Source organism: Micromys minutus (genome assembly GCF_963924665.1).
Source record: "Micromys minutus genome assembly, chromosome: 2".
Taxonomy (NCBI): Eukaryota; Metazoa; Chordata; class Mammalia; order Rodentia; family Muridae; genus Micromys; species Micromys minutus.
The window spans coordinates 20,599,902-20,613,116 of record NC_137971.1 but is presented as its reverse complement, the minus strand read 5'-3'; the positions used below and the strand labels follow the sequence as shown (position 1 = coordinate 20,613,116).

At 37.4% G+C, this 13,215-nt stretch overlaps 1 protein-coding gene across 5 annotated transcripts in view; it reads left to right on the top strand.

The window, feature by feature from the left end:
• LOC308417120 (cytochrome P450 2C29) overlaps nucleotides 1–13,215 on the top strand; it is a gene marked incomplete at both ends in the record, with an annotated part of 338,086 nt that overhangs the window by 288,766 nt on the left and 36,105 nt on the right. For 2 of the 5 annotated variants that reach the window (XM_080912245.1, XM_080912238.1), the window contains 3 exons: nucleotides 9,209–9,376; nucleotides 11,178–11,340; nucleotides 11,500–11,649. The exons of 1 other annotated variant lie outside the window; for it this stretch is intronic. In XM_080912245.1, the coding sequence (XP_080768371.1) occupies nucleotides 9,209–9,376; nucleotides 11,178–11,340; nucleotides 11,500–11,649 (481 nt within the window). Of the gene's footprint in view, nucleotides 1–1,600; nucleotides 1,743–9,208; nucleotides 9,377–11,177; nucleotides 11,341–11,499; nucleotides 11,650–13,215 lie in introns of those variants that run through there. 2 more of the 5 variants (XM_080912243.1, XM_080912241.1) reach the window with 2 other exon arrangements.

The following is a 13,215-nucleotide window of genomic DNA, read 5'->3' as shown; positions in this document are numbered from 1 at the left end:
CTGAGAAGCTTCTAAAGAAATGCCCAAAATCTCTAGTCCTCAGAACAATGAAAATCAAAACAACCCTAATATTTCACCTCATTTGAGTCAAATTGGATAAGATAAAAACTCAGGTGAACAGCAGGTGCTGGCAAAAATTTAGAGAAAGAGGAACACTCCTCAACTATTGGTTAGATTGTAAACTGGTAAAACAACTCTAGAAATCAGCCTGACTCCGGTGGTTTGTCAGAAATTTGGACATAGTACCACATCAGGACCAAATTATACCACTCCTGAGCATATACTCAAATGTGGCTCCAAAATCAACCAAAAATATATGCTCTACCATGTTCATAGGAGACTTATTTATAATATCCAGAAGTTACAAAAAATATCCAGAAGTCCTTAAACAGAGGAATAGATAAACAAATTGTGGTACATATAAACCATGGAGTACTAAACCTGAGCATATACCCAAATGTGGCTCCAAAATCAACCAAAAATATATGCTCTACCATGTTCATAGGAGACTTATTTATAATATCCAGAAGTTACAAAAAATATCCAGAAGTCCTTAAACAGAGGAATAGATAAACAAATTGTGGTACATATAAACCATGGAGTACTAAACAGCTATTAAAAACAATAACTTTAGGAAATTACTAGGCAAATTACTAGGCAAATAAACTTGGATCTACCATCCTGAGTGTGGTAACCCAGTCACAAAAGAAGGCACATGGTATGTACTCACTTATAAGCCGATACTAGCCCCAACTGCTCAAAATACCCAAGAAACCATCCACATAACTTATGAAGCGCCAAGATATGGAAGGCTAGAATGTGGATGCATTAGTCTTTTTTAAAAGAAAGAACAAAATGTTCATTACAAGAAGTAAAGGAACACAGAGGAGCAGGGATTGGAGAAAAGCTCATCCAAAGACTGCCTCACGTGGAGATACACCCGATAGGCACCCAATAAACCAGAGCAATATTGCTGATGAAAAGTAGTGCTTACTGGCAAGAACCTGAGAAGGAAAGCTCCTTAGAGACTCTACCAGAGTAATACAGATACAGAGGTGAATGCTTTCAGCTAATCATGGCACCAAGAGCATCTGCAGCAGAGGATAGCATTCTCTTACATTAATGGAAGAAGAGGCCTTTTTCCAGTTAAGGCTCATTCTCCAAATGTAGAAGAAAACAAAAATTGCTGAGGTGGGATAGGTTGGTTGAGAGAAGGAGCACAATCATCGAAAAAATTGGAGGAAGAGGAGAAATGGGATTGTGGAAAATGGATATCATCTGAAAAGAAAATGCAGAGAATATCCAGTAAATATAATTTGGATAAAAAAATGAGAGAAAAGCAAGAGACTAATCTGTAGGGAATAAAGAAGAGACTCGGAAATTTTATTTCAACTACTCTTGGGAAACGTCACTGGAAGCCCATTTGGCCATGTCAATGTGACTGGCTTCAGACTTATTGTGCCTCTCCCTACTGTGTGCATTGACACGACACTGCTGTGCTTTGTAGTTAACTACTAAGGAGCAGAAGGTGAATTATTTTCTTGCATACTTCACCTTTATGGTATTTTATAACTTGGTTTCCTTTTGTGTGTTGTTCTAGGGAACACTGGTAATAACATCACTGACATCAGTGCTGCATGACAGTAAGGAGTTCCCCAACCCAGAGATGTTTGACCCTGGACACTTTCTAGATGCCAATGGAAACTTTAAGAAAAGTGACTACTTCATGCCTTTCTCATCAGGTAATAGAGACTCATTTCCATGGTTTCACTGACATGAAAATCTGTGGAGACTTAACAGTGGCTCCCAATTGTTGGTAGAGTTTCAGTTTATGCCCAATCAGCAGCATGCTTATCCACTTCTCAGTGTTCATCCTAGAATGCAAACTTTATTTACACTTTACTCTGTCACCGTAGAAATGATTAAATACATCAGAATTTAATTCCATGTTTCCTTTGCTGTGACACTCACCTTCATGCACAGTTAGGGCAATACTAAGTCTTCAAAATATAGAAAATCATCAGCAGAGAGCCTCAAGTACACTTGCTAATAACATCAGCAAACATTACTTGTTAAGTTGTCACTGGACACTGTAAGGAGAAAATCTCCCAGATTCCTGAATTACTGAGAAGAAATTAGCAAATTTCTTGTGAAAAATCTTGGTATATTTTGGGAAAATATATTATAATTCTAATAATTGGATTTACATTCATTTTATTTCATAGATAACAGAGAATCACTAGAGTAACATACATATGACACAGGCCTGGTGAGATAGATTTCCAAGTAGCTGGGGTGCAGAATTCTGTGCCGAACACACGGAAAGTGCGTTCCTCCCTCCAATTGGTTCAGGAAAGCAGGTACCCTGCTTTAGGATGTCTGTTTCCAGCCGGCGGCCTGTGCATGGAGAACAGGTGCTCAGGCCATCAGCAACCAAAACAGCAGAGGTCCAGGGACACAGGCCTAGTGAGATGGTGCTCAGAATAGCCAGGGAGCAGAAAGATCTGTGCAAAGCTCTGGGAATGTGTGCTGCTGCCCAGATTGTTTCAGGGCAGCAAGAACCCTGCCTTAGGGTGTCTGTTTCCACCTAGCAGCCCTTGCATGCAGAACAGGTGCTCAGGCCATCTCCCACCAGGAACAGTGGAGATCCAGGGACACAGGCCAGGTACAAGGGAGACAAGAACCAATCACTGACAACAAGACCACCTATAATCAGACACAAAAAGATGGCAAGAGGAAAGTGAAAGAACATACCCCAGGAAAACCAAGACAACCAGAAAACACCAAAACCCAGTTATCCCATCACAGCAAACAGCAGAATGCCAACACTCCAGAAAAATAGACAACTCAGAACCGAAATCATACCTCAAGATGATGAAAGAAATTCTTAAACAACAATAGGAGAAATAGCACAAATAATTAGAAGCTATTAAAGAGAAAACAAGAAAATGTCCAGGAGATCCAGGACACAATGAGAAGACCAAACATAAGGATACTAGGAATGGAAGAGGGCAAAGGATATCAAGTAAGATGCACAGTAAATATCTTCAACAAAATCATAGAAAGAAACTTCACTACCCTTAAGAATGAAATGAACATGAGCATAAAAGAAGCCTACAGAACTCTAAATAGAGTGGCCCAGAAAAGAAAATCCTACTGACACATAATTGTCAAAATGTCAAGTGCCCAAAGCAAAGAAAGATTACTAAAAGCAGAAAAGGGAAAAGGTCATGTAACATATAAAGGCAGACCAATCAAAATCACTCCCGATGTCTCAACAGACTATGAAAGCTAGAAGATCCTGAACAGACATCATGCAGACCCTAAGAGAACACAAGTGTCAGGCCAAGCTGCTATACCAAGCAAAACTCTCAATCACCTTAGATGGAGAGACCAAGATATTCCAAGACAAAACTAAATTTACACAGTATCTGACCACAAACCCAGAACTACAACGATGTATAGTTGGAAAACCCAACACAACAAGGGGAATGACATCCTAGTAAAAACAAGAAAACTCCTAAGCAAGAAAACCAAAAGAAGAAAGGCACACAGGCACAATTCAACCTCCAAAACCAAAAGTAGCAGGAAACAGCAACCACTATTTCTTGATATCTGTTAACATAAATGGACTCAATTCCCCAATTAAAAAAAATAGTCTATCAGACTGAATACATAAACAAAACCCAGCATTTTGCTGCATACAGGAAACTCGTCTCAGAGACAAAGACAGACACTAACTCAGGGTAAAATGTTGGGAAAAAACCTTCCAAGCAAGCGGCCCCAAGAAGCAAGCTGGAGTGGCCATTCTAATATCAAATAAAGTATATTTTCAACCAAATGTTATCAAAAAAGATAAGAAAGAACACTTTTTACTCATTAGAAGAGAAATTTCTAAGGAGGAACTCTTAATCCTTAACATATATGCTCCAAATACGAGAAACCCCATTAAAGCTCAAAAACTACATTGCATTCCATACAATAATAGTGGGAAACTTCAACACCCCACTCTCAACAACGGACAAATCATGGAAACAGAAACTGAACAAGGACACAGTAAAATTAGCAGAGGTATTTCTGTTCCTTATTTAAAATAAAGTTGTAAAAAAATCTGCACTTTTTCTTGCTGAGGCAATTGTTTGCTTTTTGAGAAAATAAGATGACTTACCAAATAAATGTTTATTAAATATAATCCAACACATGATTTTATCAGAAAACTAGTGAGTTAGTTAATGTAGGAAGGCTTATTAAATACTGAGATTTAAATGTTTTGTCTGAATTATAAATATTACAAACATTATAATATATAATATTATATTTGATATATATTACAACCAATCATTAGAGCCCAGAATAACAAACTGATAGAAATGTTAACTAAGAAAAGAAAAACAATAAATTCACATATTATTAAAATATTTATTCAAGTCTTTGCATTCCTTCTACTCCTTCCTCTTCTCTTCATTGTTAATATGTTGGTTTCGATTTCTCGATGGGTTAAAGCAAGCTAGATCCTGCCAATGAACCTTTTTTTTTAAATATTAGTTGTCACGATCTAACATGATACTTTCCAGAAATAAGTAGAAAATGCAAATTATGACAGATTGATGACAACATAAATGTCCCCATAAAATCTTATGAACCTTGTAGCATTGCATCCACCATATACTGTAATTTACGAGAAGGGTGTCTTATGATTACGGTAAATACGTCTCACCTGTGTGACTCAGAGGAAGTGAGCAGATGCCTTTCTGGTGCTCCCGGTCCTCACTGGTCAGATACAAATCCATTTGGCAACCTCCATTCTTCTCAGAGTGTGGGAAAGCACAACATGACATTTTTAGTAACAAGTGTCATGTGCATGTTTCAGATGATCTTCCTCCATTCCCACTGATAAGTACCTGTCAGTTGGCCTGAAATTATCACATGGAATGAAAACTCCCTTTTAACCCTTATTTTCTAACTTTTGGTATAATAAAAATAGCTAATATATATATATATATTAGCTATATATATATATATATATATATATATATATATATATATATATATATATATATATATATATCTGACTCCATATATTTGATGCAGTAACAAAATTATATAGTCTAATTTACACAATGACATTTTTGGGTTTAGGAGTGGTTAATAAATATTTGTTTCTTTTAAGAAAAGAAAGAATTTTAATGCTGTGAATAAGTTAAAATGTTTCAAGTCTAGAACCAAATAACCTCACTCTGTGTTATTCCATTGTTTGAATTTGATACAAACTCTGATGTGAAGTATATTCTTCATGATTGTTAGGGGACATTTTCAGATATATGAATATATCCTACCAACCAACCAACATGCTCAAAATGTCACAAAGCATCTAAGGCCTATGCCTGAGATTTCTCCTCATTTTATATCTACTTTACTTAACACATCCAATGATGAATTTGACTAAGATCTTGATTCACGGTTTCCTTTTTTATTTTATTATACTATAATTAATTCTTATTAATCATTTTTATTACATTTCAAATGATAATTTCCTCTTTGGTTGCCCCTCCACAATACCCCATCACATCTCCTCTTCCACTCCCCTTTGCCTCCTTAAAGGTGCTCCTCTACCCATTCACCCACTCCTGCATCACAATTCTAGCATTCACTGAAGCTGGGGGTCAAGCCTCCTTTCCCTTCCAACTGACATCAAATAAGACCATTCTCTTCTAATTATATGTCTGGTGTACTGGATCCCTTCTTGTATACTCTTTTGTTGGTAGTTTAGTCTTTGAGAGATATGGGTGGTCCAGATGGTTGATATTGTTTTCCTTATGAGGTTGTTATCTACTTGGGCTCCTTCAGTTCTTCCCTTATCTTTTTCATTGGGCTGCCTGGTCTCAATTTGGTTATAGGCTTTGAGTGTGTTCATTGTATTATTCAGGTGCTGGTAGAACCTCTCAGGGAACACACATATCAGGATCCTATCAGCAATCTCTTCTTGACATCAGCAAAAGTGTGGGGGTTTGGTGTCTGCAGATGAATCCCTAGGTAAGGGAATCTCTGGATGTTCTTTCCTTCGGTATCTGTTCCATTTTTGTCCCATTTTTTTGCTTTTGAACAGGATCATTTCTGGGTTAAATGTTTGGAGATGTATGGGTGGTCCCATCTGTTTACAGGAGTCTATTCCTAAATATTGGAGGTAGTCTCTACAGGTTTTACTTCCTCTTTGCTGGATATTTTGACTAAAGTCAATGATAATGTCTTCTGTGAGCTCCAGTTGTATGTTGTGGAACCTTTGTCTGCTCTGCCACAGGGGATGGCCAATGCTTGGGGTAGTGGGCTGAGGGGAGTTTGACTGTGCTTGTCTCATTTATTTATGGGCAGCTGACGGGTTATAAGGAAGCAAAGAAGTACCAAATGCTGTGTTAAAGGGCAGTCTGAGGCATGGGATAGCCAGTTGTGACTCAGGGTTCTCTAGGCCTGTGAAGAGGCTGGGATGTTAGGATCTTGGACAACCAGGCACAACTGGAAGTCACATAATAGTTGAGAATTGAATCTCGGTACAAGGACTTTATCAAGCTAATCCAGTTGGGGTGGATCGGGGAAGCACTGGTTATTCCCATGAGTCTGAGTCCTTGGCTTGACAGTAGCAGAATGAGTGGTGATAGATTGTGGCTAGGTGTGCAAAGCTGCCTTTCACTGAAGAGTGGTCAGACACTCTATAATGAAGGCCTTCTCCAATTTTTCCCCAAACCTGATGGTGAATCTCAAAGAAAAGAGACAGTCTCTGGTTCCAAACTATTTATTGCCATGATGGAGAGTGGATGTATAAAACCAAACACCATTTCACAGGGTGGGTCTGAGATTAAATACCTTTTGCAGGGAGGAATGTTTGCACAGGAAAGCTTACTGACTATGTCTTCAAGGTCTCTATGTACCTCATAGGCATGAAAATTTCTGTTTTGAGCCTATGACCAAAGGTCACGCCTCTTTTCTTTGGCCTTGGTCTGAGATGTTAGTGAGGCATCATCTACATGTGTGGGCATGTGTGGGGTGTTGCCCTTAAATGACTGTTGTTCACAAATCCATGAGGGAAGTGACCAGGCCTGCTGCCCAGGAAAAGGTAAAGCTTCTACCATTCCTTCAGTTTCTCCAGGGCTTCAAGCCTTAGCTCAACTAGGGACAAGACTACCTTTCCTGGTCTACTGCCCTATAACTCTCTTTCACTGAGGAAAGACAAGGCAACCCAATTAGGGAAATGACATTCATAAGCAACCAACAGATGTAAGAACAACCTCTTCTCTAGTTGTGAGGGGACATACATAAAAATCAAGCTGCTTATCTGGTACATATGTGCAGGTAGAGAGGTAAGTTTAGCTCATACTTGTTCTTTGGTTGGTGGTTTAGTCTCTGGGAATCTCCAAGCGTCCAAGTTAGTTGAATCTATTGCAGGTACCATTTTCTTGCGGTCCCTCAATACTTTCCCCAAATCTTTCACAAGACTTTCCAAGCTCTATTTAATATTTGACTGTGTGGGTCTCTGTATTTGTTTCCATTGGCTCCTGGGTGGAGCCTCTCAGAGGACACTTATGTTAGGCTCATGCCTGCAAGCATAGCAAAGTATCCTGAATAGTGTCAGGGATTGGGATATGCCCATAGAATGGGTCTTAATTTGATCCAGTCATTGGTTGTTCATTCACTTTAGCTTTGATCCAACTTTGTCCCTGCACATGTTATAGGCATGACACTTGTTAAGATGAAAGTTCTGTGGTAGAGTTGCTATTTTTTTTATCCACTGGAGTCTTGCTCATCAATTAATAGAGAAAATTTCAAGTCTACATCCCCCACTGCTAGCAGTCACAGGTAGAGTCACTACCACAGACTCCCTGGGACCTCCACTCTGAATTATTTCTTAATTGTCCCAGAACACATATACCTCCAGGCAAAGAAAAATCTGAGACTGACTAATCCAAATATTTCATTTTTGAGGTTTTTAAGAGTAATAATATATGATAGCAACAAATTAGTTCTTACTCTGCCATAAATAACAAGGATAACCATGATATTGGCTTGTTGACATTCTAAACATTACAAAATGAGCAAAGAGTTGACTTCTTACTTAAAACAATGATATAATTATTAACTAGAGTCATGTTTTCTGTTAATGAAAGTGGTAAAGATCAATGTAGTGCTATAGTGCACAGTTAAGAAATTGTGGGTAAAATTGTACTAAATGGTTTGTAAAAGGAAGAGTGCAAAATGCTACAGAAATGTTCCCCCCTTGGCTCAGGCATTTGAACACTTGCAACCCAGTCGGTGTTGCTATTTGGAGAGGTTTATCTGGTGCCAATTTTTGTTATTTTTTATGTAGGGAACTGTGTTTAGTCAGGTTCACATGAGCATTGGTGGAAAGTGAAGAATTCTAAGACTTTAAGAATCTATCATACATTCAGGGTAGTAAGTCTGCTCAGATTTCACAGTGAATTCTACATTCTTCCAGCTATATGTGAGACAGTAATGATTCTTTTGTTTCAGCAGCTTTAGCAAAATAATACAAGTCTTTCACTGTATAGTAAAGATGTCTGATGGACATATATGTTTTCCTTTCTTAGTTTTACATCAGACAAGACTGAAATAAGAAGCTATAAAATTTACATTTTTGAACAAAATAAGTTTGCATGTTTAATATAGCAAAAAGTTAAGTATGCATTAGCATGGGGTGCATAATTGTATTTCTGGCTATTGAGGCAATGTAGCAGAAGAATTGTCAGTTAGAAGCCTACTTTTGTTATAAAGGATGACTTTGTTAAATTATAAATATATTTCATAAAATATACCAATATTCACAAGTTATATATGACATAAGTTATATATGGCTACCTGGATACTACCCTGAGATATAATGGTTTTCTTTAATTTCAAGATTAGTCTATTACTTCTGAAGACTCGCTGCACATTATAAACGTGTTTGTTTATGTATATTGGGAGTACTTGAAAACCAGTCTGTACTGTTAACCAGAAATTCAAAATGGCACCCTGTAAAGAGCAAGAGTAAATAACATCTTATTTGTATCTCTGTCAAAGGGACAAAGTTTACTTGAGAGAGTGAGATTAATGATTTCCTATCTAATTAGTCAACGATGCTCAAAGAGGAGCATGCTGCTTCAGTGTTATAAAAGCTTTGTGCTGCCTGATCACAACTGTATCCATAAGGAGGGTCTCCATGGATCTGGTCACATTCCTGGTGCTTACTCTCTCTTCTCTCATTCTCTTCTCACTATGGATCCAGAACTCTGGGAGAGGGAAGCTTCCCCCTGGTCCCATTCCTCTCCCAATTATTGGTAATTTCCTTCAGATAGATGTGAAGAACTTCAGCAACTCCTTAACCAATGTAAGTATTCTTTGTGCTCTTTAAAACCTCATAACAAAGATAAAATGGATGCTTCTTTAAATGAAAATGTAGTATTAAAAAAATATTAAAGTAACAGATAATTACAAGGTTATACCTCTTACTAAGTATTTTGTATCCTATGCCCATTACAGTTGGGACTTGTCAGGAATTGAGTAAAAAGCAAAGTTTCATGTTGAAGAAATTTAGGTCATTCCATTTATTTCATTAATTGATTTAGTAAGTCACATCCTAACTGAAGTTTCCTCTGAGCTCTTCCTAATTTTTGGCTGTGAACTTCCATCTGTTTTCACCAGCTGCTTATCAAATCCCATCAGATGACAGTTATGCTAGGCTCCTGTGTGCAAGAACAGCAGAAGATCATTAATGGTGTCAGGAGTGGGGTCTCTCTCTAGGCATGGAGCTCAAGTTGGGCCAGGTATTGTGTGGTCATTCTCTCAAATTTTGTTTCAGGTTTTCCCATGCACACATTGTAGACATGACAAATGGTGATTTGAAGGTTTTATGGCTGGATTGCTGTCCCTGCTCTTGCCTGGTCTTAACAGGTGGCCATTTCAGGTTCTATATCTATAAAGTCAAAAGGCAATAGTAACATTTGTTCAATAAGTCAGGTGTACTTTTAGATATATATCTTCACTGAGGTTATCTACTTGACACTGGACTCCAGAGAAACAAAAGATACCTAATTTAACTAAATACCAACAGACATGGCATAACACATGCAATGCAAAAAAATAAGCCAAGCTTTCAGCATATTTAGTGATATTCATGTCCATTTTTAGTTCATGCAAGCCTAAGTCTAAAGGTAAGAATGCTGCCACATAAATGTCCATTTTTCCAGGAAGTACTGCATACCTGTGGTACAGCTTTGGAGGTGGGTGCCTGCTCTCTCTATTTGTAGTAGCATTATGCCAAATCTGGACTGCTCAATAGCATCATTTGTGTTGACATAAATTTGCACTTTAAACCTTAATTGGGATTATTGTTGCTGCTTTGTTTCTGCATCAACTTTTCTACTCTATTAGACTTCTTTTGTTTCATGTGAATATCAAACTATTTGTAACACTATAGCTTTGTAGTATAATTTCAAGTGTGGTATTGTTATACCATAAACAGTAGTTTTACTCCTTAATAATTATTTGACTATTGTTGGTCTTTATGGCCCCATACAATTTCTCTGAATGTTTTACTTAAACCTGTAAATATTGTGTGAGAAGTTTGATATATAACATTAAATCTGTCAATTAAATTTAGTAATATATGTGTTGTGTTCGTTGACTTCTGTTTAATCTTTGCTCCTTTAGCCTGGATAGCCCGTCACTGAGTAGAAGATTTTTATCCAAGTTAATGCCTGAATTTCTGAAGAAGAAGTAGCTTCTGGTTGAGCAGAGCATTTCTGCTCACATCGGGAGCTTGGACAAAGTGGGGTGAATGAGCAGGGTGATTGCAGTTTGAGTGGGTAGGCACTAAGAAAGTTGAAACAGATGCTGCCAGAAGGAACATGAGGTGGCTCTTATCCACCTGAATGTTTGGTTATGAAAATTCATTGTAATCTTTGTGTAACAAATGCCTGAATTAATGCCATTATATGGTTCACTGGAGGCATTAAAAACCAATAATAACCATAATTTTATATAAAAAGGCTTTGGAACCATTTGAAGGTATTTGCCTTACTAAAAAACATTAAAATAATGAGATATTATTAATGTGAATGAGGTTTTATACTATGTAGATTAAGATTACATATGTTTGCCTGTATTTGCATTTTCTTTTCTGTTTCCAGTTCTCAAAAGTCTATGGCCCTGTTTTCACGCTGTATTTGGGCTCACAACCCACTGTCGTATTGCATGGGTATGAAGCAGTAAAAGAAGCTCTGATTGATCATGGTGAGGAGTTTGCTGGTCGGGGAAGCTTTCCGGTGCTTGACAAAATTTATAAAGGTTTTGGTAAGTAAGTGCATGTATTTATGTGAGTTGCATAGTGTTTATGGTGATATAAGATTGAAAGAAACAGATAGGCTTTGTTACTAGGTACAATGAGTCCTCTCTATGGTGATATTTTTCATTGTTCCTAACACCAATGTCAAGTATCTTCTCCATTATTAGGCATTGTTTTTAGTAATGGAAGCAGATGGAAAGAAACACGGCGCTTCTCACTTGCAACTCTGCGGAACTTGGGCATGGGGAAAAGAAATATTGAGGACCGAGTTCAAGAGGAAGCACAGTGCCTTGTGGAGGAACTGAGAAAAACCAAAGGTAAATACAAGTCATATATTTGCATCTTAATTTAGGTGTACATGCTTAAGTCATCCTAACAATCTTGTATCTAAAACATTTTCAATTTTTAACCAGAAATAATAATATAGGTTTCATGTTAATTTTTGCTGAGTTGTAAAATAATCCATTTCTTTAGTACAAATGTAGTTTTTCCATCATGGATCATTTTACCAGAAAAAAAGTGCTACTGATAAAGATGACCTAGGATATTTATTTCCATTTTCTTGAACTAAGTTGGTTTTGCTACATTCATTGTGCACTATAGTTTTCTGGATCCATATATATATATTTCTGTGTATCAATGATGCATTTCACAGTTACAATTTTGTAGCAGAGCATAAAGAATTTTTATAAATTATAGTGTCTGATATAGCATGATGTAAAATGAATAGTTATTTATTTAAAAATATTACAACTTTGAAAATCTTCTACATGTTTTGATTGTGATCACACCTACTCTCTTATCTACCCAAGTTTATTTTCATGAAATTCAATTTGTGCTGACATAAATACTATGTTAGACAAATTTTTATTAATGTTCTTAGAATTTTGTACTTGTTTTGAATTTTTTAAGTGAAATAGAGTTATATATACTTGCTTTCCTTTCTTCATTCCTTCCCAGATGTCTTCCATTTTCCCCATCTCATGCTTCTCCCATCCTCCAGTTGACAGCCTCATTTTCTTCATGTTTGTGTACATGTATGTTCATGCTCAAGTACATATCCATTGAGTAGGTCTTTCTTGTTAGGTTTGTTATATATGATTTTATGGCATACCATCTCTGCATAGGGTCATGCAGGAGAAAGGACCAATGGTTTTGGAACTTATGGAATGCGGTCCACCAGTTACCACAGCTACATAGGTGGGCCTTTGCTGCATTAAGGAATTGGCTTAAGCTTTTATCGGCCCCTGCAGTTCCATTCTGTTGATGCCTGTCCTGTGTGGAGTCAATTGCAAGAACTCCGTCACATGGTCTGGAAGCTGAACTCTCCACTCTATTCCCTTCCAAAGCAGTTCACTTTGCCCACCCAGTTGCTTCTGTCCTGTGTGAATATAATCTCCCTGACCCTGTCTGTTTGTTTCCTACACTGCCTGGCATAAACACAACTCCAAAACCTGTAGCTTTTCGAGCAGGTTTATAAATTAAATTCTCAATCCACAAACCCTCTACACAAGAAGATAACATGCAGTGGACAAACTACCCTTCTATATTAGATAAAATGACCTACAGAAAACTTAAAAATAGTCACATCTTTCTATAGCCAATTACTACTACCACCTGGATCTATATCCTGCTTCTTGGGCTCCATCTTGATTAACCCCTCTGCCTGCTTCCATTTCCACTCATCATTTCCCCAAGTCTCTCTCTCTCCTATGCAATAATGTTTCACTTTAACATAAATCTACAGGCCTCTGTGTGACATATCCCTGAGGACTCTGTGACCTGAGAACTTTATACTCTTATGTGGTTGTTCTCTGCCTGCTGCATTCTTAATCTAAGAGTTACATAAAAAGGTTAAGGAGGCTTCCAGTCCCTCAATGTGG